General features: G+C 43.9%; 1 protein-coding gene across 1 annotated transcript in view; it reads left to right on the top strand.

Moving 5' to 3' along the window:
- MAP7D2 (MAP7 domain containing 2) overlaps positions 1-15,625 on the top strand; it is a gene marked incomplete at its 3' end in the record, with an annotated part of 57,879 nt that overhangs the window by 27,488 nt on the left and 14,766 nt on the right. The window contains 2 exon segments of the mRNA XM_080718280.1: positions 8,814-9,127; positions 9,690-9,826. Of these exon segments, the coding sequence (XP_080574406.1) occupies positions 8,814-9,127; positions 9,690-9,826 (451 nt within the window).

The following is a 15,625-nucleotide window of genomic DNA, read 5'->3' as shown; positions in this document are numbered from 1 at the left end:
ATAGCAATAAGATTCTCCGTGTGTGTGTGTGTGTGTGTGTGTGTGTGTGTGTGTGTGTGTGTTTTACTGGGGATTAAACCCAGGAGCATTCTCTCTCTGAGCTATACCCTCAGCCCTATTTTATTTTTTATTTTGAAATAAGTCCTCACTAAGTTGTGCAGAGCTTCCCTTCAAGTGCTAAGAGTACAGACATGCACCACCACACCTGGCTCCAATCAGAATCTTTACAGTGTTTTTGTCCCCGATCCAACCTACAAAGGGTCTTACACTGTACTTGGTTCTCTCATCTCTTTAGTCTCTTTTAATCTGGAACGATTCCTTACCTTTCTTTTCTCGTGATCTTTTTTTTTTTGTGTGTGTGGCTATCTCCCAGCCCTTTTTACTTTATTTTGAAACACAGTCTTGCTAGGTTGCTTAGAGTTTTGCTAAGTTGCTGAGACTGGCCTCCAACCTGTAATCTTCCTGTCCTATCTCCCCAAGTACTGGAATTGCAGGTGTGCACCATGACATCCAGCTGACTTTAACATTTTAAAGCACCTGGGCTAGTTATTTTGAGGACTGTCTTTCATTTTATTGGTCCTGTGTTTCTCCCAGTTAGGTGTAGGTTGTATACTTTGGGTGGGAGCCGCACAACAGGATTCTTCTCAGCGCTTCATACTGTGATGCCACTTTTTCCATTACTGATGATGCCAACTTGAGTCACTGTAGTAGCCACATGATTTTCTGATATAAAACTTCTTTTTCTCTCTGGAAAATAAAGTTTCAGAATGATGGCTGGGCTGCACTGACAAGGCCATAGACCCCACCCTCCCAGCCAGTGGGTACGCCATGTTTACTGTACTTGGAGTTATATGGCTTTGGAGAAAATAGAACTGGATTCCAGAACATGGAAGGAAAAGTCCTTCGGGATTCTGCTTTGCAGTCACCTCACATTCAAAAGTGTGACAACCTTCTCCTGAGTGCTATTCTTGCCAGTCTACTTACGGAAGTGTTGGTTCATGTTTTCTGCCAGTCATAGAACTTTCAAAGGTTAACATAATTCTGCCTGAAGCTCCAGAAGGCCTCCTTCTACCAAATAGACTTTATGAATCCCCTTTGTTATATTTTTATTGAACCTAAATACTTAAAATGGAAAAGCTAAGGAAAGCAAGAGAAAGAACAGATTTCTTGGGTGCCAGCCCTGGCACTCTCCTCTATTTGCATCTCTTTGGGAAAAGTCACTTAATCTCTCAGGATTTTTTTAAATCAAATTTGTGGTTAATAGCAATTTCCTACCTACCTCACATGGTTATTGTCGCCATCAAATAGACCCTGAGGAGAAGGTACCTCAAAATAAAATTCTATAAAGACACAGTGAGTTCCCTTGATTAACTCATGTCTAATTTCTTTTCCCAGCCAAGATACCTATTTCCAGGAAATTGAGTAAAAACCAGCTTTGCCAAATTCCATTTGGCTCATGGTGTGAGCAAAGCTGGCCAGAGAGCCATGGGGTCTGCCAGGCCAGCATTGCGCCGTCCAGTATGCTGAGCTCTTGCAGGGGAGCTGGCGGGTGCTAAGTCCACACTAGCCAGAGGTGAGGCAGGATAGGCAGGAAACTGTGTGTCCATGAAACTGGTGACTTTGGAGAATATTGTGTATTTTGATCACTTATTATTATGGAGGAAAATCTAACTTGCCTCTACTTCTCTAATTTAAAAGTTGTGTATATGTTTTCCAACTAATTCTGTTTATTCATCAGGGGCTGGGCAAGGAGAATATAAACAGACTTCTTGAATTTTATCCCAAATAAACCACCCTTACTTCTCAGGTAGCAGTTATTTTTAAATGTGTGTTCGTGGGTGGTTGGCCCAGTTTTACTTAGAATAGATCTTTACAGTCTGTGCTGTGAAGTGCACCTCTGTGTGACCAAGCTGTCAAAGCAAGTAGAAGGGAGGCTGCTCAGAGCCGTGCTCGCTTCTGCTTCTGATCATCAGACCCTCTCCTGCCGGGCCAGGCGGGCCTTTGCTTCTGATCATCAGACCCTCTCCTGCCGGGCCAGGCGGGCCTTTGCTCCTGAGAATTATATTCCTGTCCCGCACTTCCATTTACCTCAATGGATCTGACAACAGTCAGGCTCCTGCCACACTCACTGAAGGTGTGATTTTATCACACTCCTTTGCCTTCCACTAGTGAGCCATTTAAAGCAAACACGTGGTTGTATTGGAATTCAGATTCTGGCTTTATGGCTGCTAAGGTGACAGCCACTTCAGGCCTCATAACTCATTCCGCCCAGCCCTTGGAAGCCCTCATGTTGGGAGTAGTGTCTTCAGAAAAGCTCCTTGTTAGCCGGGTGTGGTGGCGCACGCTTGTAATCCCAGAGCTTGGGAGGCTGAGACAGGAGGATCGCATAGGTTCGAAGCCAGCCTCAGCTACTGAGTGAGGCTCTCAGCAACTTAGACCCTGTTTCCAGCTAAAATATAAAAATAGATCTAGGGGTGTAGCCTGGAGGTAGAAAGCCCATGGGTTCCATCCCCAGTACTACAAAAAAAAAAAAAAAGAAAGAGAAAGGAAGAAAGAAAGAAAGAAAGAAAGAAAGAAAGAAAGAAAGAAAGAAAGAAAAGCTCTTCATCCACCTCTCCACTCATGGGCAGAGGAACCAGCACACCGAAGGTCCTTTGGGGCAGAGGTGATGCTTTCAGCATCACTTAGAGAAGCCTGTAGTGTAGCTCACTGCAGGCAGGTCCCAGAGACAGAACTAGGTGCAAGCAGGGCCATGCATGTCTCACGTGTTTGCTTCATCTCATCAATGGGAGAGCTCATATGTGGCTCCTTGGCAAGGACAGTGAGGGCAAGGAAGAAGAGCAGATGGCAAGCTGTCCCTCCAGTGCCAGGCCGGACTCTAGTTGAGGTAGGAAAGCTTATGGGAGGAGACAGTGTTTCTGTCTACATGATCTGTCACAAGGTAGCGGTATTTCCTATGGCCTGCCTCGCCAGCACCCAAATCATCCTCCACTCCCCACCCTATCATGAGCCAAAGGTACACATTAGCACCCTCAGGGTGTCTCCAGGGAGCAGTCAGGACCAGATCTCTTTCCAGTACCTTATAGTGGTTATGGAAAAGTGGAAGGTGGGTTTATAGCTATGGGTTCTGCTCACCTCAGTAGTCACTGTGGAAAGTGTGGCCAAACAAAAGATGTCTTGCCATATTCAATACATTCTGTGAGCCTGAACACAGGTTCTTGTTACTCCTTGAAGTATGCTCAGTGGAGCATTGTCAGCATGAGAGCAGGACAGGTAGTTTCCCCATTACAGTTCATCTTCCTGATTTGGGTTCATTTGGACTTTTATTTTATCATCTATTGAAACACCACCGGTAGCTAATAGGTCGATTTTTACTCGATACAAGTTCTTTTCTTATTTTTCTTATTGGTGCATTGTAGTCATAAATCTTTTCTTTTCTTTTTTTTTTTTGTGGTACTGGAGTTCCTGGAAGCCCTTCTACCTCTGGGCTACACTCCCAGACCTATTTTATATTTTTGAAACAGGGTCTCTTACGCCAGCGCGGCTGGCTTCGAACCTGCGCGATCCTCCTGTCTCTGCCTCCCAAGCGCGGGGATGACAAGCGTGCGCCACCACGCCCGGCTACGCCCGGCTTTGTAGTCATAAATCTTAATGGGGTACGAGATGGTGGAGACATCCATGCACACATCACCCAATTAGCCCTTACCCACTTCCCGCCCCATTCTTCCCTGTCCCTCCTTCTCATGCTTGGCTTAGTGATTGACTTTGATATGCTTGTTAAAGTCCATCGTGTGCATTAGAGAATTTCCCTCTTCGCCCTCCCATCCCCTCAGATCACCTTATTTGCTCAAAGAACATCTTTGGGATCTTGGTGACCCCTAATATCGGCTCTGCCACCATTGCAACACAAGACGCAGAGCAGAGTTTGAACACTAGAGCAAGGTTGGTGTGGGTTCAAACCCCAGCTCCACAGCATAGTTAACCAAAGTGGCCATTTAATCTAAGCTGTGTTCCCTTATCTATAAAGTGTCTGCACCAATAAGATCTGTGTCATGTTTTTTTTTTTAATTTTAATTTTAATTTTTTGCAGTGCTAGGGAGGGAACTCAAGGGCATTCTACCTCCGAGCTACATCCCCAGTCCTATTTTTTATTGTTTTTTTAAAATTTGAAACGGTCAAGCCGGGCGTGGTTGCGCACGCTTGTAATCCCCGCGCTTGGGAGGCAGAGACAGGAGGATCGCGCGGGTTCGAAGCCAGCCACATGCACTGGCTTTGGAGACCCTGTTTCCAAATAAAAATGTAAAAATAGGTCTGGGAGTGTAGCCCGGAGGTAGAAGGGCTTCCAGGAACCCCGGTACCACCACCAAAAAAAAAAAATTGAAACGGTCATACTGAGTTACGAAGGGCCTCGCTAAGTAGCTGAGGCTGTCCGTGAACCGCGATCCTCTAGTCTCCGCCTCCTCCTGACTGCTGGGATTACAAGCATTTACCACCATGCCCAGCTTTCATATTGTTTTTTGTTTTGTTTTGTTTTGGTCATACTGGGGGTGGAACCCAGAGGCTTTCTACCTCCTGGCTATACTCCCAGACCTTTTTTATATTTTATTTGGAAACAGGGTGTCACTAAGTTGCCGAGAGCCTCACTAAGTAGCTGAGGCTGGCTTTGAACCCGTGCGATCCTCCTGTCTCAGCCTCCCAAGCGTGGGGATTACAGGCGTGCGCCACCACGCCCGGCCATATTGGTTTCTGACAACTAAACTCTCATGCACGTGTGTACACACATACACACACACTTAGCAATACTATGGCAGTTGTGTAGCAGCACTCAGTAAACATAAACGTGGTTGTAAAGGATTGTGATAGAGGTCTGAATTCACATGATCAGGAGAGAAGGACCTTAATCTGACCCTGTGTTAGAATAAAGAAGGGCTCATGTGCTGAGTCATAGAGATACTCATATTATCTCTCACACTGAGGATCTTGAGAGCCCATTTTGAGCCTTGAGGTCACTCTGAGGATTGGACACTGCCCCTCCACCTATAAGTGTGTGTGTATATGTGCACATGTGTGTGTGTTTTCTCAGGGCTTTTAGCTGAGAGAGATCATGTCTCTGAAGACGTTTGGCAATGTCTGGAAGTATGTTTGGCTGTCACAACCTAGAATATGGGGCAGGCTGCTGGTGGCCTTTAGTAGGTGAAGACCGGGGACGCTGCTCAGTGTCTGCAGTACATAGGACAGCCTCCCCTTGTCGGTAATGCCAGCCTAAGAAATGCAGTCATTCAAATGCAAATCACAGGCCACAGGGATTCTGTGCATAATTTTTCTTTGATAAGAAAATCTGGAAAAAATTTAGAAAACAGGAATTATAAGCCTGGTGTAGTGGCACATGCCTGTAATCCCAACTATTTGAGAGGGTGAGACAGGAGGATTATAAATTTGAGGCTAGACTAGGCAATTTAGTAAGACCTTGTCTCGAAAAAATTTAAAAAGGGCTAGGGGTGTTGCTCAATGGTAGAAAGCCTCTGGCTAGGTTCAATCCTTAGCATTACAAAAAAAAGGCATTATATAACGCATCTAAAAAGAACCACCTAGTTATATTGGTTATAGAACCATTTAAACAACCACATCCCTTAAGAATTGTGGGATAACCCGAGTGGGTCCTGAACCAGGCCAAGTCAAGGGCAGAAGTACTGCACTTTGCAGAGCCCAAGCACCATCTATATAGATGAGTTGACTTGGGTTCTGGGTGGTGACAGTGAAGTGCGTTTAGCCAGTGTGAAGAAATCCTCCCTAGGATTTGAGTTGCCCAGTTGAAAAACAGACCTCCCTGGGAGGAGTAGATAGCCCACTGAGGAAGTTTGATCCAGACTGCTTGTACATCAGTAAAATGGTTGATACTAAAGCTAGATTTTAAAAAATCAGACCATGTGAAAGGATTCTTCATTATATCAAGTTATTGTCTCTTTCCCACAATTATGTGGCCTCCCTCCTGGAAGTAACAGACAGAAGGTGTTCTCCTGGGTACTGTGAGCTGGCCTTTGAACATGTGAACCTCATTGGAAAACTGGCTGGCATCTTGCCCAATCCTCATACCGCTCGAGAGTCTTTTTCCTCAGCTTAAGACCAAATTTAATATTAGTCTGATCAGGTTTTCCTCTTACAATCAGGATCTGATTAGGTAAATCTTTAAGTATCTGGTGAGAAATTGGCCTTAACTATTAGTTTGAGGAGCAATTTTATTGCTACTTTTATAGGTTAAAAACAGTTGGATATTAGCAGTTGTGTGTAATTGAACATGCTACAGAATTGAAACTGACAATTTGTAATTATATACCTGATTACTGTATATCCTTCCTAGAGGAACTGTGTACGAATATTCACAAACCTCTGGGTAAACTTGATGTCTCAAGCTCACCTGGAGCCAGTACTAAGCTGGTACAGCTGTAACAGACTTTACATTTTAGCAAATTGGCATTTTCCTGAATGGCTTTTTTTGTGTGTGTGTGGGTATGGGGATGGAACCCAGGGGCATTCGACCTCTGAGTTACATACACCCCCTGCTCTATTTTTTTTTTTTTTTGCAGGTCTGGGATGGAACCCAGGGGCATTCAACCTCCGAGCTACACCCCCTGCCCTACTTTTTATTCTTTATTTTGAAACAGGGTCACATTAAGTTACGGGGTGCCTCACTAAGTAGTTGAGGCTGTACCTTGAACTGCGATCCTCTGGTCTCAGCCCCCCAAATGCTGGGATTACAAGCGTGCACCACCACACCTGGCTTCTATTTTTTATTCTTTATTTTGAAACAGGGTCTCACTGAGTTGCAAAGGGCCTCACTAAGTAGATGAGGCTGTCTGCAAACCACGATCCTCCATTTTCAGCCTCCCGAATGCTGGGATTACAAGCATGCGCCACCCTGCCTGGCTGAATGGCTTGTTTTCACTGTGCACATCTGCCCAGTAGGGAGAAGAGAGATTATTAAAATCTAAAAGCCTCCAAAAAATGCTCCTAACCCCACCTCTTGGCTGACTTTGTTGCTCAGCATTTAAAAATGAACTAGAAGCTGGGCATGGTGGCAACTAGTCTCAGCAACTTAGGGAGGCCCTGCACAGTTTAGTGAGACTGTTTCAAAATAAGAATAAGCTGAAGCCGGGCATGGTGTTGCATGCTTGTAATCCCAGTACTTGGGAGGCTGAGACAGGAGGATTGCACAGGTTCGAAGTCAGTCTCAGCTACTTAGTGAGGCTCTCAGCAACTTAGTGAGACCCTGTTTCCAAATAAAATATAAAATAGGTCTGGGAGTATAGCCCGGAGGTAGAAAGCCCCTGGGTTCCATCCCCGGTACCACACACAAAAAATAAGAATAAGCTGGGCGTGGTGGCACATGCTTGTATTGCCAGCATTCAGGAGGCTAAGACCAGAGGATCGGGAGGCTAAGACCAGAGGATCGTGGTTCACGGCCAGTCTCAGCTACTTAGTGAGGCACTTTGCAACTCAGTGAGACCATATTTCAAAATAAAGAATAAAAAATAGGGCAGGGGATATAGCTTGGAGGTAGAATGCCCCTGGTTCTATCCACAGTACCGCAAAAAATAGAATAAAAAATATAGGGCTGGGGGTGTAGCTCAGATGTAGAATATTCCTGAGTTCAGTCCCCAGTATTAAAAAATGGTTGTTAGGATAGTAAATTTGTTATATACATTTATCACAATTTTAAAAAAGGAACTAGCTGTCTATTGCCATATGCTGAAGCCAGATCCAACCCTGGTGTTCATCTTAAGAGGGGTGAGAAAATGCAGAGCACTCCATCCATCTTAGTCCATTTTGTATTGTGGTAACAAACTGAAGCTGGGTACTTCATAAAGAAAAGAGGTTCACTGGGCATGGGAGTGCATGTCTGTAGTTCCAATAGTTGGGAGGCAGGGACAGGAGGAACACAGGTTTGTGGCCAGCCTCAGTGACTTAACAAGGTCCTCAGAAAGTTAGTGAGGCCCTGTTTCAAAATAAAAATAAAATAGGGCCAGGAGTATAACTCAGAGGCAGGACAGTCCTGCATTAATTCCCTCATACCATACACACACACAAAAAAAAAAAAAAAAAAAGGAAAGAGAAGAGGTTTGTTGTAGCTCACAGTTTGGGAGGCAGGGAAGTTCACAAGCCTCTTCTAGGCCTCTTGTGAGGGCCTCATGCTACATCCTTTCAAAGTCGAAAATGGAAGGGAAATGGGCACCTATGGAAGAGTATGTGCGTGAGCGTGAAGCAGAGGGAGAGACGGACCCACTTTATAACAACCCACTCTCATTGTAAATAGTCCAGGCCAAGGAGTCAGATGTACTCCCAAGAGACCTAATTCATTCTCAGAGAGCTGACAGTCTGTCAAGAGAGACATGAGTCAAGCGTGAGAGTGTGCCCCCATGACTTGGTCACCCCACTAGGCCCACCTCTTAACAGTCTACCGCCTCTCAAAAGCACCACACTGGGGACCAGTCTTTCCACATATGAACCTTTGGGAGAAAAACCGTATCTCAACTATAGTACTATCCTATGTTGTCAGCAATGTAATGAGATCAGGACATGGATCACCAACTGGGGTTCTTATACTTTTGCGCCTTCTGCCAGGGCTATCTGATCTTACAGATACCGTATGTTCCTCTTAGGGTGAAAGTAATTTGGAAACTTTCGAGTGTATGGTAAGCCTTGTTTGCTCCTCTAGAAGGATGAAATTATTCAACATTTCTGAACCAGCTATCTTAAGAACAGAGTTCTGTGGTCAGTCCCAGTAGTCATTTCATGGTTTGTGTTGGTTTTTTCAGGACAACTTCAAAAGCATATCCGCAATCTCCAAAGACAGTGAAGCCACCCTACCTAGGATCTCCTGTGAAGTACCGCTTTCCTCCCATTCCCAGCCAAGATACACTCAAGAAGAAAGCAGAGAAAGAAAAGAGTAACAAGGAAAGGGAAGGTGCCTCGGGTCCGAAGGCTGCTGGCCCTCGTGGAGAGGAAACCCCAGAGAAGCATGTGGCAGATAGGCAGGCTACTGAGAAGCACGCAGCAGACAAGCAGGCTGCCGAGAAGCACGTGGCTGAGAAGCCTGCTGCCGCAGGAGGGAAAGCTGAGGGCAGCGCAGGTAGACCTCTGTCCCCACTACCACTGGGCTTGGGTTTTCTGAGACAGTTCTCCCTCTCACCTGATTTAGATGCCTTCATCTCTGTGTACTGCTTTCTCACGCTTGCCCATTGTTCCTGAGTCCTCCCCTTCAGTCTCTTGAGGGTCCGCTAAAGGAGGAGACCTAGGGACTGGCTCCACTCAAGGCTGTGGAGGTGCACAGGAGTGCTGAGTAAGACAGGTGGCACCCAGCCAGCCTCTGCACTTCCTGCAAGAGAGGGCCTTGATTTAGCCTGAAAGCTTCTGTGATGCAGTAAGCTCACCCGGATGGTGACTGCTGTGGGATTTGCTCGTGACCCTGTCTCTCTCCTCAGCTATCCACTGTCCTCCAGTGGAGAATGAATGCATCCAGGGTACAGCCGACCCGTCTGCTCAGTGGCTTATTGTAACACTGCCCTGACAGTGTTTCCCATCAGCACAATGTGGTGGATTCTTTTGTGTCCAAGTGGCAGCTGCTGTGTGAGTGAATCATTATGTTTGTTTCCCTTGATCTTTTCATCTTTCTGCCTCTTCTCTTGACATAGCTGCAGGGAAGCCCACAGCAGGCACCACTGATGCAGAAGAGGCTGCAAAGATCCTGGCTGAAAAGAGACGACAGGCTCGGCTGCAGAAGGAACAGGAAGAGCAAGAACGCCAGGAGAAGGAAGAAAAAGAGAGGTATTGTGGGTGCTAGAGTGTCAGTGATCTCATGTAAAGGTTGGGTTGGGAAGAGCAGCTTGCCTGTTCTTGGTACAGTGTTTTTTGTGGCACTGGGGTTCCTGGAAGCCCTTCTACCTCTGGGCTACACTCCCAGACTTATTTTATATTTTGAAACAGGGTCTCTTTAGTAAGCACGGCTAGCTTCGAACCTGCGCGATCCTCCTGTCTCTGCCTCCCAAGCGCGGGGAGTACAAGCGTGCGCCACCGCGCCCGGCTTGGTACAGTTTTGGTATTGCTACAACCTGAGTCTTAGAGGAACCTAGAATGCCTGGACTGCATGGAAGGTGTTCAGGAGACAGCTTCTTCTTTTAGATGTAATTCATAGTCCTTTTCAGAGGACCTGGAAACTCATAGCTTCTGATCCTACATGTTACAGGCAACTTGGACTTAGAGACCAGGCAGGTCTCAGAGAGCTATCCAGGAGAGTTTGAGATTTTTTTTATATGAGATTCTCTCTGGGAAGACAAAAGTTTCTGGTTATGGAGATCTTAATTCTGTTTCCCAATTGGTCAGGATTCCCTAAGTGAAGGGGTGAGGGAGACCCAAACTCATAGCCTATGAGCAATAAGGAATGGGGAAATCCTATCCTGGAGCAAGACAAAACTAATGTTGTGAGGTTCCTGAACTTTGGAGGGCATCTAAATCATCTAGGGAACACAATGAAAATGCACTGACCTGTCCTGCCATAGTAGTGGACCAATTTTTGAGAACCACTGTGGTGATAGTACTAGGGCACTTTGTTGGAATATAGGCAGTCCTATCTTTTCCTTTCTTTTTATTGAGAGGGAAGAACAAGGAAGAATCACTAAGTTGATAAATGAAGTTTTAGGACTATCCCAAAGTACAATCCATAACTGTTTAGAGAGTGAACAGGAGGCAAGCAGTGCTGTAGCATTTAAGGCCAGAACTGAATCTAAAATTATGAATAACAGAATATTCTTGATCCTTTAGTGACCTTGACAAATCTTCATCTCTTTTCACAAGTTTACAGATATTTTTATTTTTATTCTGTAGAAGTGGGGACTGAACTTGTGGCTTTGTGCATGCTAGGCAAGTGCTCTACCACTGAACTATAACCCAGCCATTGATTGTGTGTGTGTGTGTGTATGTGTGTGTGTGTGTGTGTGTGTTATACTGGGGAATGAACCCAGGAGCATTTTACTTCTGAGCTGTACCCCCGGCCCTATTTTATTTTTATTTTGAAACAGAGTCTTGCTAGGTTGAAGAGTCTCACTACTTGTTGAGGCTGTACTTGAACCTGCCATCCTCCTATCTCAGCCTCTCAAGTACTAGGATTATAGGCATGCAATATCATGTCTGGCTGCCATTCATCCTTTTAAAAAAAGGTAGAAGGCAGGTCTGACTAATCCCTTCTTCAAATCCTGGGTTTCTTTTTTTTTTTTTTTTTCTTTTTTTTCATATTTATTTTTAATTGGTGCACTGTATTCATACATCATAGTGGGATACATACTTTTGTAGACATACATGCACACATTGCCCAGTCAGCCCCCACCCGATCCCCAGCCCGTTCTCTCCCTATCCCCCCCTCCTATGCTTGGCTTAGTAGTTGACATCTAGTATTATAGCAATTTATCCAAAATTAAAAATGATAATCTCTCATAACAGTTTCATTTGTCTGATACCAAGCTTTTGATGACTTAAAGATAACATTTCAATATTTCTTTTTGCTTTCTTTCTTACCAGAGAATCTATTTTTTTCTATTTTTTAGGTGAAACTATCATATATTTATATATTTATTTTTCAGAAAAAAAAATCTATCCTAATATGGAATATGGACTCTAGGTACCCACATCGATCTTGAAAAAGAACAAAGCTAGAAGATATATATTTTCTGATTTCAAACCATATAAAGCTACAATAATTGAAACAGTGTAGTACTATTCTAAAGGCAGATATATAAACCATTGGAGTTAAATAAAAGCCTAGAGCTAAATTCTTCCCTATATTGTCAAGTTATTTTTGACAAGGTTTCCACGAACATTTGGTGGTGGAAATAATAATCTTTTAACTAAATATTGTTGAAACATAATAATTACATGGAAAAGAATAAAATTGGACCCTTACCTAATCCCATATACAAGTATTAACTCAAAATAGATAAAGACCTAAATATAAATCTTAAGACTATAAACTTTTAGGAGAAAATCTGGGTCATAAAACCTCACAACATTGAAATTGGCAGTGATTTCTTGGTTATGATTTCAATGGCACAGGCAACAGAGGAGTATACAAACTCCCTAAAAAATAAAAAACATATTGTATATCCAAAGACAATGTAAACAGAGTTAAGAGTTACTAATAGAATGGGATAAAATATTTCCAAATGCTATATCTGAAGGTATATTAATATTCCAACTAGAAATCCTAAAAATTAACAACAATAAAGGCAAACAATACCCTTTAGAGATAGGTAACATAATGAATATTATATAATGAATAATGAATATTATATAATGAATAATGAATCTCCACAGATAACCAATCTTAGTTGTCTGTTGGATGGAAAATCTTGTTTCTCTAGTTCTGATGTGTGTTACCTATTTCTTCTTTGTAGTTAATCTCTTTGAGTATTTTCTTTAGTGCTGGTTTTGAAGACATAAATTCCTTCAGTTTCTGTTTGTCATGGAAGCTTCTTGTTTCTCCATCTAATTTGATAGAAAGTTTTGCTGGGTAGGAAATTTTTGGCTGGAAGTTGTTTTCTTTCAAAATTGGGAATATGTTACTCCAAGCCCTTCTGGCTCTCATAACTTGGTTTGGGAAGTCTGGAGTGATTCTAATTGGTTTGCCTCTGAATGTCACTTGGCCCTTTGCTTTTGTTGCCTTTAAGATTCTCTGCTTGGCTTCCACATTGGTCATTTTGACAATTATGTGGCGTGGGGATCCTCTTCTCCGATCCTGTCTAAAGGGAGTTCTATATGTTTCCTGGACCTGCGTATCGACCTCTTGCTCTATGTCTGGAAAATTTTCTGCTATTACTTCCTTGAAGAGATTGTTGATCCCTTTGGTTTCACTTTCTTTTCCCTCCTCTATTCCAATTATTCTTAGGTTAGCTCTCTTAAAATGGGCCCATATTTCTTCAATATCAGATTCCTGCTGTCGGATATTTTTTCCTAGATTAGAAACTATGCATTCATTTTTGGAATGATCATCTTCTAAGAGCGAGATTCTGTTCTCCATGTGTTCTAATCGGTTGTTTGTGCTTTGAATTGAGGCCTTTACTTCATTAATTGCATCCTTTATCTCTTTTTGGCTCTCTCTGAGTTCTTTTCGAAGCACCTCTATTATTTCTACAGTTATTTTCCTGATTTGATCTTCTAGAAATCTCTGATTTTCTGTTTTATCGGGTTCTGATGTGGTGGGGTTGTGAGCATTCATTGCTCCAGTATTATTCCTCTTTCCCATGATTTCGGAAGTTTGTGCCTTCTCTGGGTTCTTCCCTTGGGTCACTATGACTTCACTTAAGGTGGTCTGGATCTCGAGTCAGTAGTATCTCAGACCCCACTACTCCTTTACTGGGTTTTATCACAGAGTCTCCGACCCAGAGAGTCGATAGAGGCTGCTTTAGACCGTGGGGGGTGCCAGGTTGCACGTTCTCCTATGGTGTGATATCACTGCCACCGCCCCTCTCCCACTGGGTCAAGTCCCAGTGAGTACAGTACTGGGATTTCTCCGCTGTGGCCCGCAATTTGACTCACTGTTCTTGAGTATGCAGATGTAGCTGTAGTGAGTTCCGTGCTGCTGCCGCCGGTGGCAATATGGTGCCGCTGCTACGCCCTCGGCTGTTGGGCTGGCGTTTTTTTTTTTTTTTTTTTTTTTTTTTTTTTTTTTTTCTTGGTTTTGATTTCCACTCTGAATCCCTGCAGCGTGTGCTGAGCTCAGACACTGAGAGCTTTAGATGTCCTCTGCGCCGAGAAATCCCGCCTGGCTGTTCTGCAGCGGCTCCCCTCGGCTTACTGTGGCCGTCCCGTGAATTCGCCGGCAGTATGGCGCTGCTGCCGCGTCTGCCGCGTCCTCGGGCGTGAGGATATCCTCTGTGGCTCTGTTCTCAGTCCGCTTTCTCTCTGGAGCCTGGTGATTTTTTTTGTTTCTCTGGTGATGTTGTTTTCTGGCTTTGAAAGGCGCTGATTTTGTGGTAATGGATATTTGTTGTTAGCGGGGCTCTTAAGCCCCACTTTTCTCGGTCGCCATCTTCCCGGAAGTCCCTGGGTTTCTTTGATTATTTTCTTACTATAGCTTTTAGGTAAATATTGACAGATTTGTTGTTGAGCGGATTGGGTGGGCCAGATGAAGAGTTACAGTTACGACAAGACTTAGTAATTTCAAGCCCTGGAGACATGGTGCATACTCAACAGGTAAGTGACATAATTGTATCTGTGTACTTGGGAAGGAGACCTTGACCTTCCAGCTATCACCCTATTTATAGCCCAGCTCCTGAAAGAATTGATTATGCTTCATTTCTTTATTTCCTCAGCTCATACCTACTCTTCAAACCCCACAACCACTTTTTCTCCTACTTCCAGATTCTTATTTTGCTTTGACTATTTTGAGCTTGTTCTTATTTCTCTGGCCTCTCATGAGTCTCTTCTGTCCACTCTTTCTTAAATGTTGCCTATGCTCTCAGCCCTCTTGACCAGCTTCTCAACTAACTAACCCTCTCTGACCTATGTTGTATGTCCCTGCTCTGCCATTGTACCCACACTGCCAGTTTCTCTGGCTTCAAAAGATTTAAGGTAGCCAGGTGTGGTGGTACACACCTGTAATCCCAGTACTTGGGAGGCTGAAACAGGAGGATTGCAGGTTCCTGGCCAGCCTCAACAACTTAGTGAGGCCCTCTGCAACTTAGTGGGAACCCGTTTCCAAATACAAATTAAAATCAGGCTGGAGGTGTAGCTACGAAGTAGAATGCCCCTGGGTTCAATCCCCAGTACCACACACAGAAAGATTTAAGGCTCATATTTCATGCATTTTCTTCATGTTGAACTTTGGGTACACTAAACTACCCTGCTCTCACCTCTCTTCCTACTTCCTTTTTCCCTTTACCATGTGTTTCTGAAGCTAATCGCAGGTTGCTTGTTAACCCTTCCATACTTTCTGCAACCAAGGAGACAAGTAGATAAACACCTATATGCTGAAGAATCCTGAATCTATGCCGGTGGCCTGGGCTCTTTCTTGGGCTACATTGTCTAGTACCATAGCCTCTGGACACATGTGGTTGCTGATATAAATTAAGGAAAATTCAGTTCCTCAGCCATATTGGTCACATTTCAGTGTTCAGTAGCTTCATGTGGCTAATAGTTACCATAGTAAACAACAGAGTTCTGTAGAATGGTTTCCTCATCACAGTTTATTGAATAGCACTTATGTAGAACCCAGACCTTATTTCCAGATGCATCATGTGTTTTTATTTGTTTACGGTACTGGGGATCATCGAACCCAGAGGCATTCTAGCTCTGAGCTCTACCCACAGCCCTATTTTTATTCTTTATTTTGTTTTTTGTTTTGTTTTTGTGGGTCTGGGGATGGAACCCAGGGGCATTCTACCTCGGAGCTACACCCCAGCCCTACTTTTTATTCTTTTAATTTGAAACAGGGTCTCATTGAATTGCAAAGAGCCTCACTAAGTAGCTGAGGCTGTCTGCGAACCAAGATTCTCTGGTCTCAGCCTCCTGAATGCTGGGATTACAATGTGTGCCACCACGCCCAACTTTATTCTTTATTTTGAAACAGGGTCTCACTAAG

Source organism: Muscardinus avellanarius (assembly GCF_963383645.1).
Source record: "Muscardinus avellanarius genome assembly, chromosome: X".
Taxonomy (NCBI): domain Eukaryota; kingdom Metazoa; phylum Chordata; class Mammalia; order Rodentia; family Gliridae; genus Muscardinus; species Muscardinus avellanarius.
Note: the sequence above shows the minus strand (reverse complement) of the source record. Positions and strands in the feature narration are given on the sequence as shown.